At 39.5% G+C, this 12891-nt stretch overlaps 1 protein-coding gene across 2 annotated transcripts in view; it reads right to left on the bottom strand.

Annotated features, from left to right (window-relative positions):
* Trmt13 (tRNA methyltransferase 13 homolog) overlaps positions 1 to 12891 on the bottom strand; it is a 20170-nt gene extending 7279 nt beyond the window's left edge. Inside the window, exons 1-8 of one of the 2 annotated variants that reach the window (XM_005077110.4) lie at positions 12617 to 12891; positions 10292 to 10338; positions 10078 to 10144; positions 6064 to 6126; positions 5552 to 5621; positions 5278 to 5384; positions 4405 to 4572; positions 2016 to 2088 (exon numbers count right to left, since the gene is read on the bottom strand). In XM_005077110.4, coding sequence (XP_005077167.1) covers positions 2016 to 2088; positions 4405 to 4572; positions 5278 to 5384; positions 5552 to 5621; positions 6064 to 6126; positions 10078 to 10144; positions 10292 to 10338; positions 12617 to 12763 — 742 coding nt within the window. In that variant the 5' untranslated portion in view covers positions 12764 to 12891. The remainder of the gene's footprint in view (positions 1 to 2015; positions 2089 to 4404; positions 4573 to 5277; positions 5385 to 5551; positions 5622 to 6063; positions 6127 to 10077; positions 10145 to 10291; positions 10339 to 12616) is intronic. The other variant, XM_040751980.1, reaches the window with a different exon arrangement.

Genomic DNA, 12891 nt, shown 5'->3' with positions numbered 1-12891 from the left:
AATTCCCATCTTGTTTATAAATCTTTGTTTTCATTTAAATGGGATTGTTTATAATTGGCTAAGGATCACAGCCAATCTTTTTAATGGTAAAAAGGGGAATTATGGTATGGGTATTTTTCATTTATTAAGACAAAATCAAGGTCAATTTTGTGATGCTTATATTTCTCCTCTTGATTAAGTATTGTGCTTATACTGATCTTTTAAAACGTAATGCATAATTGAATACAGGCTATAGATAGTTACTTATAAGGTCAGATCTTATTGTTAGGAAAGTTAGGTTTTCTAGATATATAGAGATGTATTTGAGATAGATATACAGTCTTCAAATCTTTCAAAGACCTTCAGAAAATGGCATTTTAAATGGTTTAGGGTTTTTCTTGACAATGAGAAATGTCTGCTCCTGGCAGCACCAATTATGTCTGAGAGGAAGATGGGCATCGAAGAAACTCGTTATGGAGTTTGCTTTCAACGTGGCAAGATTAGCCATTTGGGCAAGAAACTCCTCTTGCCTAGACTGTTTGACTGCTGTTGTATAATCTGGACATGCAGGACCCACAGGAAAGTGACTACTGAACTCAGTCTTACAGGGTTCCTGCTTGATGAAGAGTCTACGAGACTTTCTGCAGGACAAAGAAAAATGACTGACAGACTGCCAACGCAGATGGACAGCGTGAAATTTCCTGCTTTGCTGAGAAGTTTTCCAGACACATTGTGGCCTATGGGCTGAAGATGGATGCCCCAACGTTACAGAGGAACTTCGGGTGACTGTCCAGGCAGTAAGATATCTCTGTCAATCCTAGTGTTTATATATTATCCTTCTGTGGTCTTTGATGGAGTTGAAGACAGATAGTTATAGTTATAGTTTTCCTTAGTTATGATAAAAGATAAGCTACATATAGGACTTTGGACTCACAAGGATGGGATGGATGATATTTTCTTTAGATCTTGCTAAATGTTAATAGACATAATACTGTAACTATGTTCTTATTTGATAACTGTTCTGTTATATACAATTTGACTATGTTAAAGTTAAGACCTTTCTTTTTGTTTAAACAGAAAAGAGGAGATGTTGGGGGAAGTCCTGTGTATATGTCAATAAAGTACTGTTGAGCCTATAGAAAACCTAGATAGGAGGGACTGGGAGTCCAGGAGGATTCTGGGAAGGAGACACACAAGAGAGTTCGAGATGTAGCCGCATGGGGTAGGAAGCCGGGAACTATTCTCCGGTAAGAAACATACTTAGATTAACAATTATGGGGTAATTACTTAATGCAGAGCTAGCCAGTAAGGGACAAACAAGGCCAACAGCTTCATAATGAATATAGCCTCCTGTGTGTTTATTTGGGACTGATGCGGTTCTAGAACCAGGCTGGCGCGGCAGAGCCCAGGCGACTGGCGGGGGGATAAACCAAAGCGGCTAGCAAAGAAAAAGCTTCCCTTAACAGGTATGTACATTCATTTGTGTTCATGCATGTGTGTATGTAATTGTGTGCATGCATGTGTGCATGTGTGTCTGTCTGTATGGAATGTTAATTCCATAGCAATAAATTACTTTTTTGTGACATAATTCTATCTTTTATATACTAGCTACACAGAGAACTATCCCTTCTAATGATTTTGACAGTCAAGTTAACTATAGATAGTCTAAAGGCTAATTTGAACATTCCAAGTTAATTTTTTGAGACAAGGTCTCACTATGCCGCCCTAGCTGGCCTGGAACTCACAGAGATCCACCTGCCTCTGCATCTTGAGTGCTTGGATTAAAGGTGTGCACCATCATACTTGCCTTACTCAAAATTAATTTTAAAAGCACAAGGAAGCAATATATAAGGACTTATCAAAAGTTTTGGAACTTCCTGTATATCATACTATACTTTACATATCCTTAAATTAATAAAGCACTAGTGTTACTTTGTTTTTCCTGAAGCACAGGGCTGTGAGAACAGAATTCTAAGCAGTCCCCAGAGTCTGAAATGTCTGACTTCGATAGAGCAGTGGAAAGTTATATGACTTACTCAAACACAAGTGTTGAATATCAATTTGAAGTCTTTCAAACACTGAGTTGTTTTTTCTGTGCTTACCATCTACCTGCATAAACAAGACATTACTGAATTAGCATTCTTAATGTTTCTATTTGTTTTCAAAATTCAGAGTAAATATATCTAATTTTTATAGTTAAAATGAGAATGAACAACAACCTAAAATAACACCCATTTTATAAGGCTAGAAAGTCTATAGGTTATTACTATTTTTATTACCTATACACATTCTCTCTCTGTCTCTCTCTCTCTGTCTCTCTCTCTCTCTCTGAGATCAGCCTGCCTCTGCTGGGACTAAAGATGTGCACCGGCCACATTATTTCTCTTAACCATAACAATTACCAGCCCATTCACAAAGAAATCAAGGCTCACAAATGTTAAGTGACTATGGTTACTTGCCAGCGTTTCTGTCTTTATCACCCCTGTGGCTCACTCTTATTCTCTTTAAACACAATCTTTTAACCATTATATTATATCCATGTGCCTGTGAATATTGGTCCAGATCTCTCTAAATACATTACCTCCTTCCTCCATCCCCCTACCTTTTTTTTGACAGTGCTAGTGATTAAAGGCAGCCCTTATATATGCGATGGCAGCAACTGACCACTGGGCTACAGTCTCAGCCCCCTCTTTAAGGTTTTTGTTTTCAGCCAGGCAGTGGTGGTACATGGCACACCTTTAACCCCAGCACTTGGGAGGCAGAGACGGTGAATCTCTGAGTTTGAGGCCAGCCTGGTCTACAGAGCTACTTCCAGGACAGCCAGAGATACATAAAGAAACCCTGTCTTGGAAAAACAAACAATAACAACAACAAAATGTTTTGTTTTTTATGGTTTCGGCATTCAAACCCAGGGCCTTAAATGTTAAGCAAAATATCTCCCACTAAGCTACAGTCCCAAGCCCTGAGAAACATGTGGGCAGGAAACTGAACACATACAGAACAGAACCCATGTTTTTCCTTCTTAAGAATACCTTGTGTCCAATTAAGGCAGAAACCAGCCCAGATTACCGCTCTCTCAAAAACAACGAATATTAAACCAGCAAATCTTATGACTTCTAACATTTTAACATTTCTCATTTTTTTTCTGTATAGTTCACTGAATGGCCATTACTCTCAGAACATTGCTTACTTGTATTAAAAAAATTTCATATTCTCAATATTCCTATTTTTAGTCTAAAACTCTTCTGAAATAGTTTTACAGTGTTGCTAGGATAGCATCTAAAACACATTTTTACATGTGTGTGCATGTGCCATCTGTGGGTGGTACCTGAGGAGGCCAGAAGATGGTGTTGGATCTCCTAGAGCAGGAATTATAGAAGTTGTGAGCTGCCTGATACTGGTGCTGGGAACCAAACTCAGATCTTCTGAAGTGCAGTAAGCACTCTAAACCACTGAGCCAAGGTCTACAGCTCCACGGAAAGTTTTAAAATCATTTTAAAAACTCCCTCCATGACAACCGATGGAGACAGAGGTTAGTTCTCTGCCTTCACGCTCCTGCAGCACTGAGTACTGCTCATCAGTATAACATACTTACATAGAGAACAAAAAAGATGGATGGAAGCCTCTATGAAGCAAGAACCAAATCTACTGCATCCCTAACACAGAGCAGGACAAAGCTAAGAGCATACAACACGAGCCCTTTCTAGAGCAGCTCTCTTTCCTGGTTCATAGTGCCACATTCTACCTCAACATTGTATTTCCATCACACAGAAATGCTTCCTTTGTTATTCCAGGCATGTGGTAACACTGTTCTTATTCCCCAGAACACTTCTCATGCCCTATTTAGCAAATGTTCATTCATTTTTCAAGATGATCACAGGCACCATCATGGTCATTCTCCACTGCCTCCCTGTAATAAAGCCTATCACGTTTTCCTTTGAACTTATACATATTCTGCAGGACTTCTACTTATTTTAAAACTTTCCTCACATAATCATCTAGCTTTCTTTTCTAAACACATGTAAAAGCACAGCTGCCTTATCAATATCTATCTGCATATACAGTGTGCCTATCACAGTGTAAAAGAATATGCTTAAGAAGTATTTAACAAAAAAAGAGTCTGTCAGCAGTGGCAAACATAAGGTTAGGATGCGGCTTGATTCCTAGCTAAAGCCTGATTCTGTTCAGATTTTCTTGTCTCTGCAAACAATTTTAAGAACTCAGACATAAACTATCAATATTTAAATTTAAAAATGTACCTTTAGTTTAACCAGTACAACTAGAACCAAACAAATAATAACAATAAAAATTACAATCAAATATATAAAAAAGGAAATTCATTTTAAAGAGACAGGTTCCTATCATTTTTTTCCTACAGGAGAAAAATACGTTTGGTTATTAAGCTCCTATAATGGATTTACTTACCTTGAATCTTGTGGTCACTTTTTCTACCAGGAGGAAGTGAACGTTTTCAGCATCTTTTAAGGCAATATCAACCCAATGAGATAATTTCCCCTTTCCCGCTCCAAACTCAACAAAGCATCTTCTTGGACCAAGTAACTTTAATTTTTCAATGTTACCTAAAATAGAAGCCTGCAAACTCCATAGGATTATTTTATAAACTACAGCAAAGGAATTTGACTCAAATTCAAAAAAACTCCATGGAATTATTTTATAAACTACAGCAAAAGAATTTGACTCAAATGCAAAAACAGCAAGGTAATCTCTTCACAAGGCAGAATGTTTTCACTGACAATTTCTGAAAGGCTAAAACATTTTTTTCATTTTGCTTTAAATAATATCTATATCCAGGGTCATATCCATGCTGAAATTTTTACTTTACATTCATATATAATTTTGAATGAAAGTATTTTGTTCACTTAAAAATAAGTAGTTATACTCAGAAAGGAATTATTATTGCATTAAAAAAATTTTTTTTAAAGACAAGGTTTCTTTTTGTAGCCCTGACTGTCCTGGAACTCACTCTGTAGACCAGACAGGTCTAGAACTCAGATCTGCCTATCTCTGTCTCCTGTTCGCTGAGATTAAAGGCATGTGCTATTATGCCTAGCTAGAATGTTAGCTTTTAAAAATTACCTTTATTTATTGTGAGCACACACACACATGTGTATGCCCATAGAAGTCAGAGGACAGTCTACAAGAATTGATTCTCTCCTATCACCAGGTAGGTTCAGAGGACTGAACTCAGGTCATTGGGCATGGTGAGTCATCTCATCAGCCCAGAATATTAGTATCAAACATATGAACCAAGATTAAGTTATTGTGGTCTAAACATACCTGTTGTTTTAGGTGCTTGATGGCACAATCACCATTTTTAGGGTCATTAAGGGCATCATTTAATGCTGGATGGGACATAATGTGATCTTCAAGTGTAGAGTTCAAGCCTGTGCCAAAAAAACCAATAAAAACAAAAAAACAAAAACCACAAATATGATAACTTAAGCAGCCAAAAATGAACTATATGGGACTCTGAAGAACAAACAGAAGGTATCAATTCATACACCACCTAGTCCTTCTCAAATAATTGAATTGCAACTTTAGGCAGACTTACCTTCACTTGCCTTTCTCAATTTCTTAATTAAGTTTTCCAACTGCTCTTCAGATAGAGAAGAAAATGGAACCTATATACAAAAATAAAACTAAATAATATAGCCAAAGCATGTCTTAAAGCACCACAACAAAAATGAATAGAAGCTTAACATTGTGCAGGCCCTTGGCAGTTAAGTCTTCTTCCTGATTGATAAGACTTTGCTCCTAGGCAGCCATCGGAACTGCCCAACTGTAAAGACCCCACTCAGTCTCTGCCACAGTACTTTAATTCCCCTCATTCCCTAAGAGTCAAGAAGTCTGGGCTCAGTTAGCTCACAACAGAGACATATTGCAGTTTGCTATGGGACATATGCTGGGCTGGGAACTAAAAATCACTACCATCAGTGGTTCTATAAGAAAATACACCCTAATGTCAAACAACAGATCTTTCCAAACAAAAGTGAGGAATGGTCAATGTATAAGGAGATAGCTTATGAATACCATCTGGAGTTAAGTATTAAGTAGCATACTTACTAACTGTTCAGGAATTTCCATTTCATCCTTTAATCCTGCATTTATGTCTTGAATAAAGAAATCCTTGACAAAAACAAAATCATAACGTATTATTAATATGATGTTCACAACAATTAAGCTGAAGAACTGTTTCTTCCTTCATCCTACCACACCACCACCCTTTTCTCAATCACCAAATGTTACTGCACCAATATCATGATGACTGGTTTGCTGGGATTACCATATAAACAACAGAAAAGACAAATCTTTATCTTCATGGATCTTCTAGTGAGGGAGTTGTATGAAGAAGCATTTACAGTCTTAAAATTTTACCTGTTTAGAGGACAGACTGAGGACTGTGCTAATGTTGCCTATGGCATTAAAATAAAATTAAGATTTTTCTATATTTATATATATTTACATTTATATACAAACATAAACACACACTACTCATTGAGGATTCAGCCTGATCCCAAACAGACAAAACACAGCTACTCTAATGGTGTAAGTCTGATTTATTTTAAAATATTAAGTATTGAAAATAGAACTGTCCTGTGACATTTTAACAAATATAATGAGATTTTATTACTCCACCTGCAAGTACAGAAATTTTAGGTGAAGATCAAGTCAACACTGTCCAGTAGAACTTTCTGCGATGATGGGAATGTTCTACATCTTCCCTGACTGATATGGTAGCCACGAACTGTAGAATAATGGCTACTGTGGCTGAGAATTGCATTTAACTTTGGCTAATTTTTAATTACCTCAAATTCCAGTAGTCATGTGTAGTTAGTGGCTACCCTACTGGATGGATGGTATACATGTATACAGAAGCATGAAACAATATGATGTCTATAAATCTTGCTTTAAAGCATCTCTTATGGACGATGTAGTCCTAACTGTTACGAACTTTTGTTTAAACAGATGACAGATGTGCTAACATCTTGATAATATGAGGATCTCTCTTTTGTTTTCTGAGACAGTTTCTCTGTGTAGTCCTGGCTGTCCTGGAACTTGCTCTATAAACCAGGCTGTCCTCAAACTCAGTATCTACCTGCCTCTGCCTCTGGGATTAAAGAAGTACTCCATCATGCCCAGCTGTGGGAGGAAGGAAGTATTTACTGATATGTTTAACAAGGGACATTGTTAACTGAGTGGATGAGGTGAAACTGCAGTTAATCACAATGTTTTGCTGAGGGACTGATAAAAATATAATTGAAAATTAGCTCTAAGTATTAGTTCTTTCTTGTATTCTGACCTTAAAAGGGTTCTGAAAAGTACTCAGGGTAAGCTGTATTGTAGACTGGATTTTTATTTGTTTGTTTATTTATTTTGAGGCAAGGTCTCTCTACGTAGCTCTGACTAGGTTGGAATTTGCTATGTAGACCAGGCTGACTGAAAACTCAGAGAGATCCTCTTGCTTCTGCCTCCTTAGTGGCGGGATGATAAACCTGCACCACCATACTTAGTTTCAGATTGGATTTTCATAAGTGAAAATTATCTGCACTAATTTATCACAAAATAATTTTTATTTGTCAAACAAAAATTTTATAAGTAATCGAGGAACTTGCTAAACTCAAGAAAAACAATAAGACCACCCGGACACCGGGTTTCACACTATCGAGGGTGCACCGCACACACAACCGCCCGGACACCGGGTTTCACACTATTGAGGGTGTACCGCACACACAACCGTTGCTCTGGTTCTCGCCCCATGCCATCACTCCACTCTTTTCTCCTCTTTGCCACCATGTCTTCACACACACTGCAATCCTGGGTTATTGTGTTTTTAGCAAAGTGATCTCAAAGTCTTTCCAGAACAAACACTCGTCCACTTGAAACCTGACCCGCAGGTGAGGAAGGTACTTGAAGGACAGCCTTCTCACATTTCCTTTGATAGAGGATCTCACACTGAAGCTCAACTTGTAGCCAAGACTGACCTAAAATGAATCATGTTGCCCAAACTGGCTTTGAACTCAAGGTAATCCTCTAGCTTAAGCCTCCCAGGTGTGAAGATTGCAGGTGTGAGCTGTCATAGACAGCTAAAATACTTTTAGCTCATAGCATGCAGCACAGTGGTTCTCGACTGGGAGACATGTCAATGTGGAGGACATCTGTTGCAGAAAGACTCATCAGAGGGTTGGGTGCAGTGGTGCAAGTCTTTGATCCCAACACTCAGGAGATAAGAGGCTGAGGCAGGTGGATCTCTGTGAGTTTGAAGTTAGGCTAATCTATATAGTAAGCTCCAGGTCTACACAGTGAGATCCTGTTTGGCTTTTTTTCCTCTAAAAAACAAAACCAAGAAGAAGTGCTCCTGGAGTCCCTTCTGTTGAGCCTTTTGATTTCCTACAAGTCTCACTGGGCTTCAGACTGACCTTTAAGAACAGCGGTATACCAAGCACCCTTACAAGACAGGAAAGACCTTTCTTTCTTGATCCCATGGCAGGCTTACTTACTTTACAGTATAATAAAGGAAAATGTCTTCCTATGAATACAGTTGAGGCAGGTTTGTTCACTGCCCCAATTTAGGAGGAAAAAATATTTCCTGAATTAGGGGTCCCTCAGCTTCAATACAAGTCACTGCATATGCACTATTCCCAGCAGAGCCCCAGAGTTGAGTCCATAGGCTTTGAGAGATAACAATAATTGACATGAGAAAGAAGCCCCTGATGCTTCTATAAGGTGAATAATAAAAATTCTGAGACTGTGGCTGTAGCCTGGTGGTAGAACCCCTGACTGCAGGCATTTCAGCCTTTGCCTCTGTTTCTGAACCTAGAGTCTCCTATTTTCTGCTGCCATCCATAAACCTGTGTCACATACCAGCTTGTGACAAATATGGTGTGTGCTCTCCATTATCTACTCCCAATAAAATGAACACACTTTGTCTGACAAGTTCTTTACCTGTAGATATTTTCACACACATGAATTTTATTGATCAGGTTGATACCTGATGGCCAAATTATTACTATACGTGTTCAACATTTCACTTTGTGAGTATCAATAAAACGTTTCTATTCTTATTTTAAATTTCTTTGAAAAAATGAATTTTATATTATACATCTGAGATTACAATATGATGCTGGGCAGTGGTGGTGCATGCCTTTAATCCCAGCAGAGGCAGAGGCCAGTCTGGTCTACAGAGCAAGTTCTAGGAAAACCAGGGCTACTACGTAGAGAAACCCTGTCTCAAAAAACCAAAACAACAATAACAACAAGAAACCTAACATGGGATCTTGTAGTACATATTGTAAAATGCTTCATATCCTGAAGCAAATGAACATACTTACTATTCTGTACACTTGCCCACCCTCACCCTATTCTATTTTGTTATCAAACAGAAATCTGGGTTTTTAGCCCTTGCTTGGGTGAACACTGTGAAGACTCATATGGACTGGTGCTAGCTCAAATTCATTATTTCTATACTGAGTCTAAATCTCAAAGATGCCAGCAGTTAGTCTTTACAACCTTAATTCTAAACTTTTACCCTGATTCCAAATCTCTCCTGCACCATCACCCCCTGCACCAGCTGTCAAGTGTGGTGGCACACACTTGTCACTCTAGCACTTGGAAGGGAAGCATAAGAAATGTGTGAGATGAACTAAGACCAGCCTGAGCAATACAGCACAGTTCCCTACCTCAAAAGAAGTAAACAACCAAAAATAAAATGTGACAAAATTCTGGGCAGGTCAGGGTGGCACAAAGCAGCAATCTCAGGGAGGAGGGTCTCAAGTTTGGGTCAGCCTGGGCTACACAGTGAAAGCCTCCCTCTAATCTAGTCAGACAAAACCTAAACACGCAGAAAAAGCACAAGAATAAGAAAAAGAAAAGAGGAGGCAGGAGAAGGAGAGAAGAAAAGTATAGCTATCAAACGAGAACTTCCATTTGCCAAACTCAACCTACACCACACACACACAGATACACACAGACACACACAGACACACAGACACAGACACAGACACACAGACACAGACACAGACACACACACACACACACACACACACACACACACACGTACCACAAGTTGCAAACACTTACAGGTTTTGGCTTCTCTCTTGAGTTACATTTTTTTAAATGTTTTGCTAGTTGGTCTTCATATACAGTGCTAAATTTAAAGAGAAAGAAAATCTTAAATGAGCCTTGTGAAGTTACTGTTTCTAGTCCCCCCCTCTCTCATACACACACACACACACACACACACACCCTACTCCCCAAATGACAACAAAAAACACTTGTCTGGCCCCATACTTACTGTTTTGGATCTAAAGGACACAAGATTCTTTTCCGAGCATTTTCTTCCTAATAAATAAAAGGGATACATTTATTAATATGTCAAGTTTATGTCAGACATACCACAGTGCATCTCTATTCCCAAAACATGGTAAGGAAACTTTAAAAGGACATAACAAAAAATAAGCCAGATGAGGTCATGCTTATAGCAATAAAAAAATCTGTTACTGGCTCCAGTATAAAAGAACAAATACTGTTTTGGCTTGCTTATATAATTTTGCTTCAGAGATAACACCTGCTAAAAATGGGTGCAGTTATCCCATGCACCACTAAGAAAAGATGTTAACTATTTACTTCAAATTAATAAAATACTGTGTAATATTCATCATGTACAAAATGATCTTTTGAAATACATATATACTGGGTATAAATGGCTAAATTGTGATGAATAACATATATATTACTTGAATACTTCTTAATTTTGGAAAATGTTGCCCATTTAAATTAAGTAGTTGATTTTAAAATGCATATTTATCTCTAAGTTGTCAAGACATGGGGAAAAGCTAGGCATGGATGAACAAACTTTGAATCTCAGCACACCAGAGAAGAGGCAGGCAGATCTTGAGTCAAAGGCTAGCCAGTGTTACATACTGAGATCCTGTCTCAATAAATACAGAAATAAAACACGGGAGGTTGGGTGGTGGTGGTGCATGCCCTTAATCCCAGCACTCAGGAGGCAGAGGCAGGTGGGTCTCTGTGAATTCTTGTCACTCTGGTCTACAAAGGACAGCAAAGGCACAGAGAAACCCTGTCTTGAAAAAACAAAAAACCCACTTAAAAAAAATGAGAGGAAAAATGAGGCATGGCATTTTAATAATTTAGAACAGGTCATATTCACTGGCCTTGCAACTTTTCAATATGCTAGTTACAACATTCTGAGTTATATACGCTTAGCTATAGGGACTGTGAGAAAAGAAAGGAAGACAGAGGGCACTGGCAGTTCTACTCTACAGACCCTTTGAACATGTATGAACACGATGGTACAATTGTTAAAGCCAGAGACCAGCAGAACTGCTTAGGTGTGGTTCTCAGTTCTATTAGCTGCTAGCTTTATGACCCTACAGGGGCTCACTGCTTCATGTGAAAGGTGAGAATAGTATGATTTACTTCCTAAGGATTATGAAAATTGAACGTTTAAAAGCAATATAACAACACTTAATATAAGTGTCTGTGTGTTTAATTGGGACTAAACAGCTGTGGGACCAGGGGGAATAGAAACTGTTTCCACAGTCCTGCTCAGTATAGCCACACAGCAAGAGCTGACCGAGTATTTATTCTTCATTTTGTCTCAATTGTTTATTTCAATCAATTTCAGCATGTTCATGAATTTATGCACACTGAGTTTCAGGGGAAGTTAAAATTATTCGGTATTAAAAAATAACGTGTAATATTTCCTCCTCATGTACAGATGTAAAAGCTTAATTTCAAGTTTGGTTCTTTGGTGTAGGCCAGCTACTTGTGAGGCTGAGACTGGAGAGTCTCTGAGATCAGGAGTTCAAGACAACATGGGAAACATAGCAAAATCCCTGCCTCAAAAACAAACAGGAAAATTATCTAAAAAATAAGCAGGCTTCTATTCTAGTTAGCAAAGTCTAACAACGCACTCCCCCACACAAGCATTTTAAAAATACATTATTTGAGTTTAGAAACTGTGTATATCGTGCACATGTACCATTGTTATTGAGGTGTTTTCTTTTGGGGTAGAGGGGGATGAGACTGTCCTGTGATTTGTAGCTTGGCGATGCCCCTGTCCTCTATTCACTAGAAGCCACTAATATTTTGCACTTACAATAAAAATGTCTTATGACATTACCAAGTGTCTGCTGGGGGCGTCCCCCAAGCCCCAAGACACCAACAGCGCACTCTGCTTTCAACTTTAAAGTTAACTGTTATGTGCCTTATTTTTTTCCCCCTTCTTCTTGCCAGAATAATAATTACAAGCTCACAAGGTGCTTCCTGGTGAAGCCCGAATGAGAAAAATTCAGAGTTTCGTTCTGATGCATTCACACGTGGCTATCCTTCCTAACGCAGTAACTACAGCCCAGCTAGTAAGCCCTGGTGCCTTCAAACACTCTTTTGGAAAAGCAACCCCTTCCCACGAGGACAAGGTGGAAGGGCGGGCACACAGATCCCCGAGGGCGCAGCTCAGGGGGTGCATTACTTAGGACAAGAGCACAGCGCTCCCCAGGAGGGCTCCTCGGGGCTCCAGGGGACAGAAGCAGGAACCCGTCAAAGAGGGGCGAGGCCGGGTCCCAGCACCCGCAGACCCGGCAGGGCGATACCCGACCTCCGCGGCTCCAGCGTGTTCGCCGCAGAACCTCCTGCCCGCGGCAGCCACCATCCTGCAGAAGCGCCGCTTCTTCTCCACGAAGTAGCCGCACCTGCCCTCGGCTGGAAGGGCGGCCGCGCGCGAGGCCGGCGCAGGATCCTCCATAACGCACGGTCGTTTTGGCCGGCGAGCATCAGGCACCCAGCCCAAAGCTGTCACTATCCTTTGGTCCTCTTCCCTTAACAAACGTGGCCGCTTGGGGGGGGGGGGTGTGGGACAGGTTAATAACCGGA

This window comes from Mesocricetus auratus, unplaced genomic scaffold (genome assembly GCF_017639785.1).
Source record: "Mesocricetus auratus isolate SY011 unplaced genomic scaffold, BCM_Maur_2.0 Super-Scaffold_100009, whole genome shotgun sequence".
NCBI lineage: Eukaryota > Metazoa > Chordata > Mammalia > Rodentia > Cricetidae > Mesocricetus > Mesocricetus auratus.
This window is presented reverse-complemented; position numbering and strand designations above follow the sequence as displayed.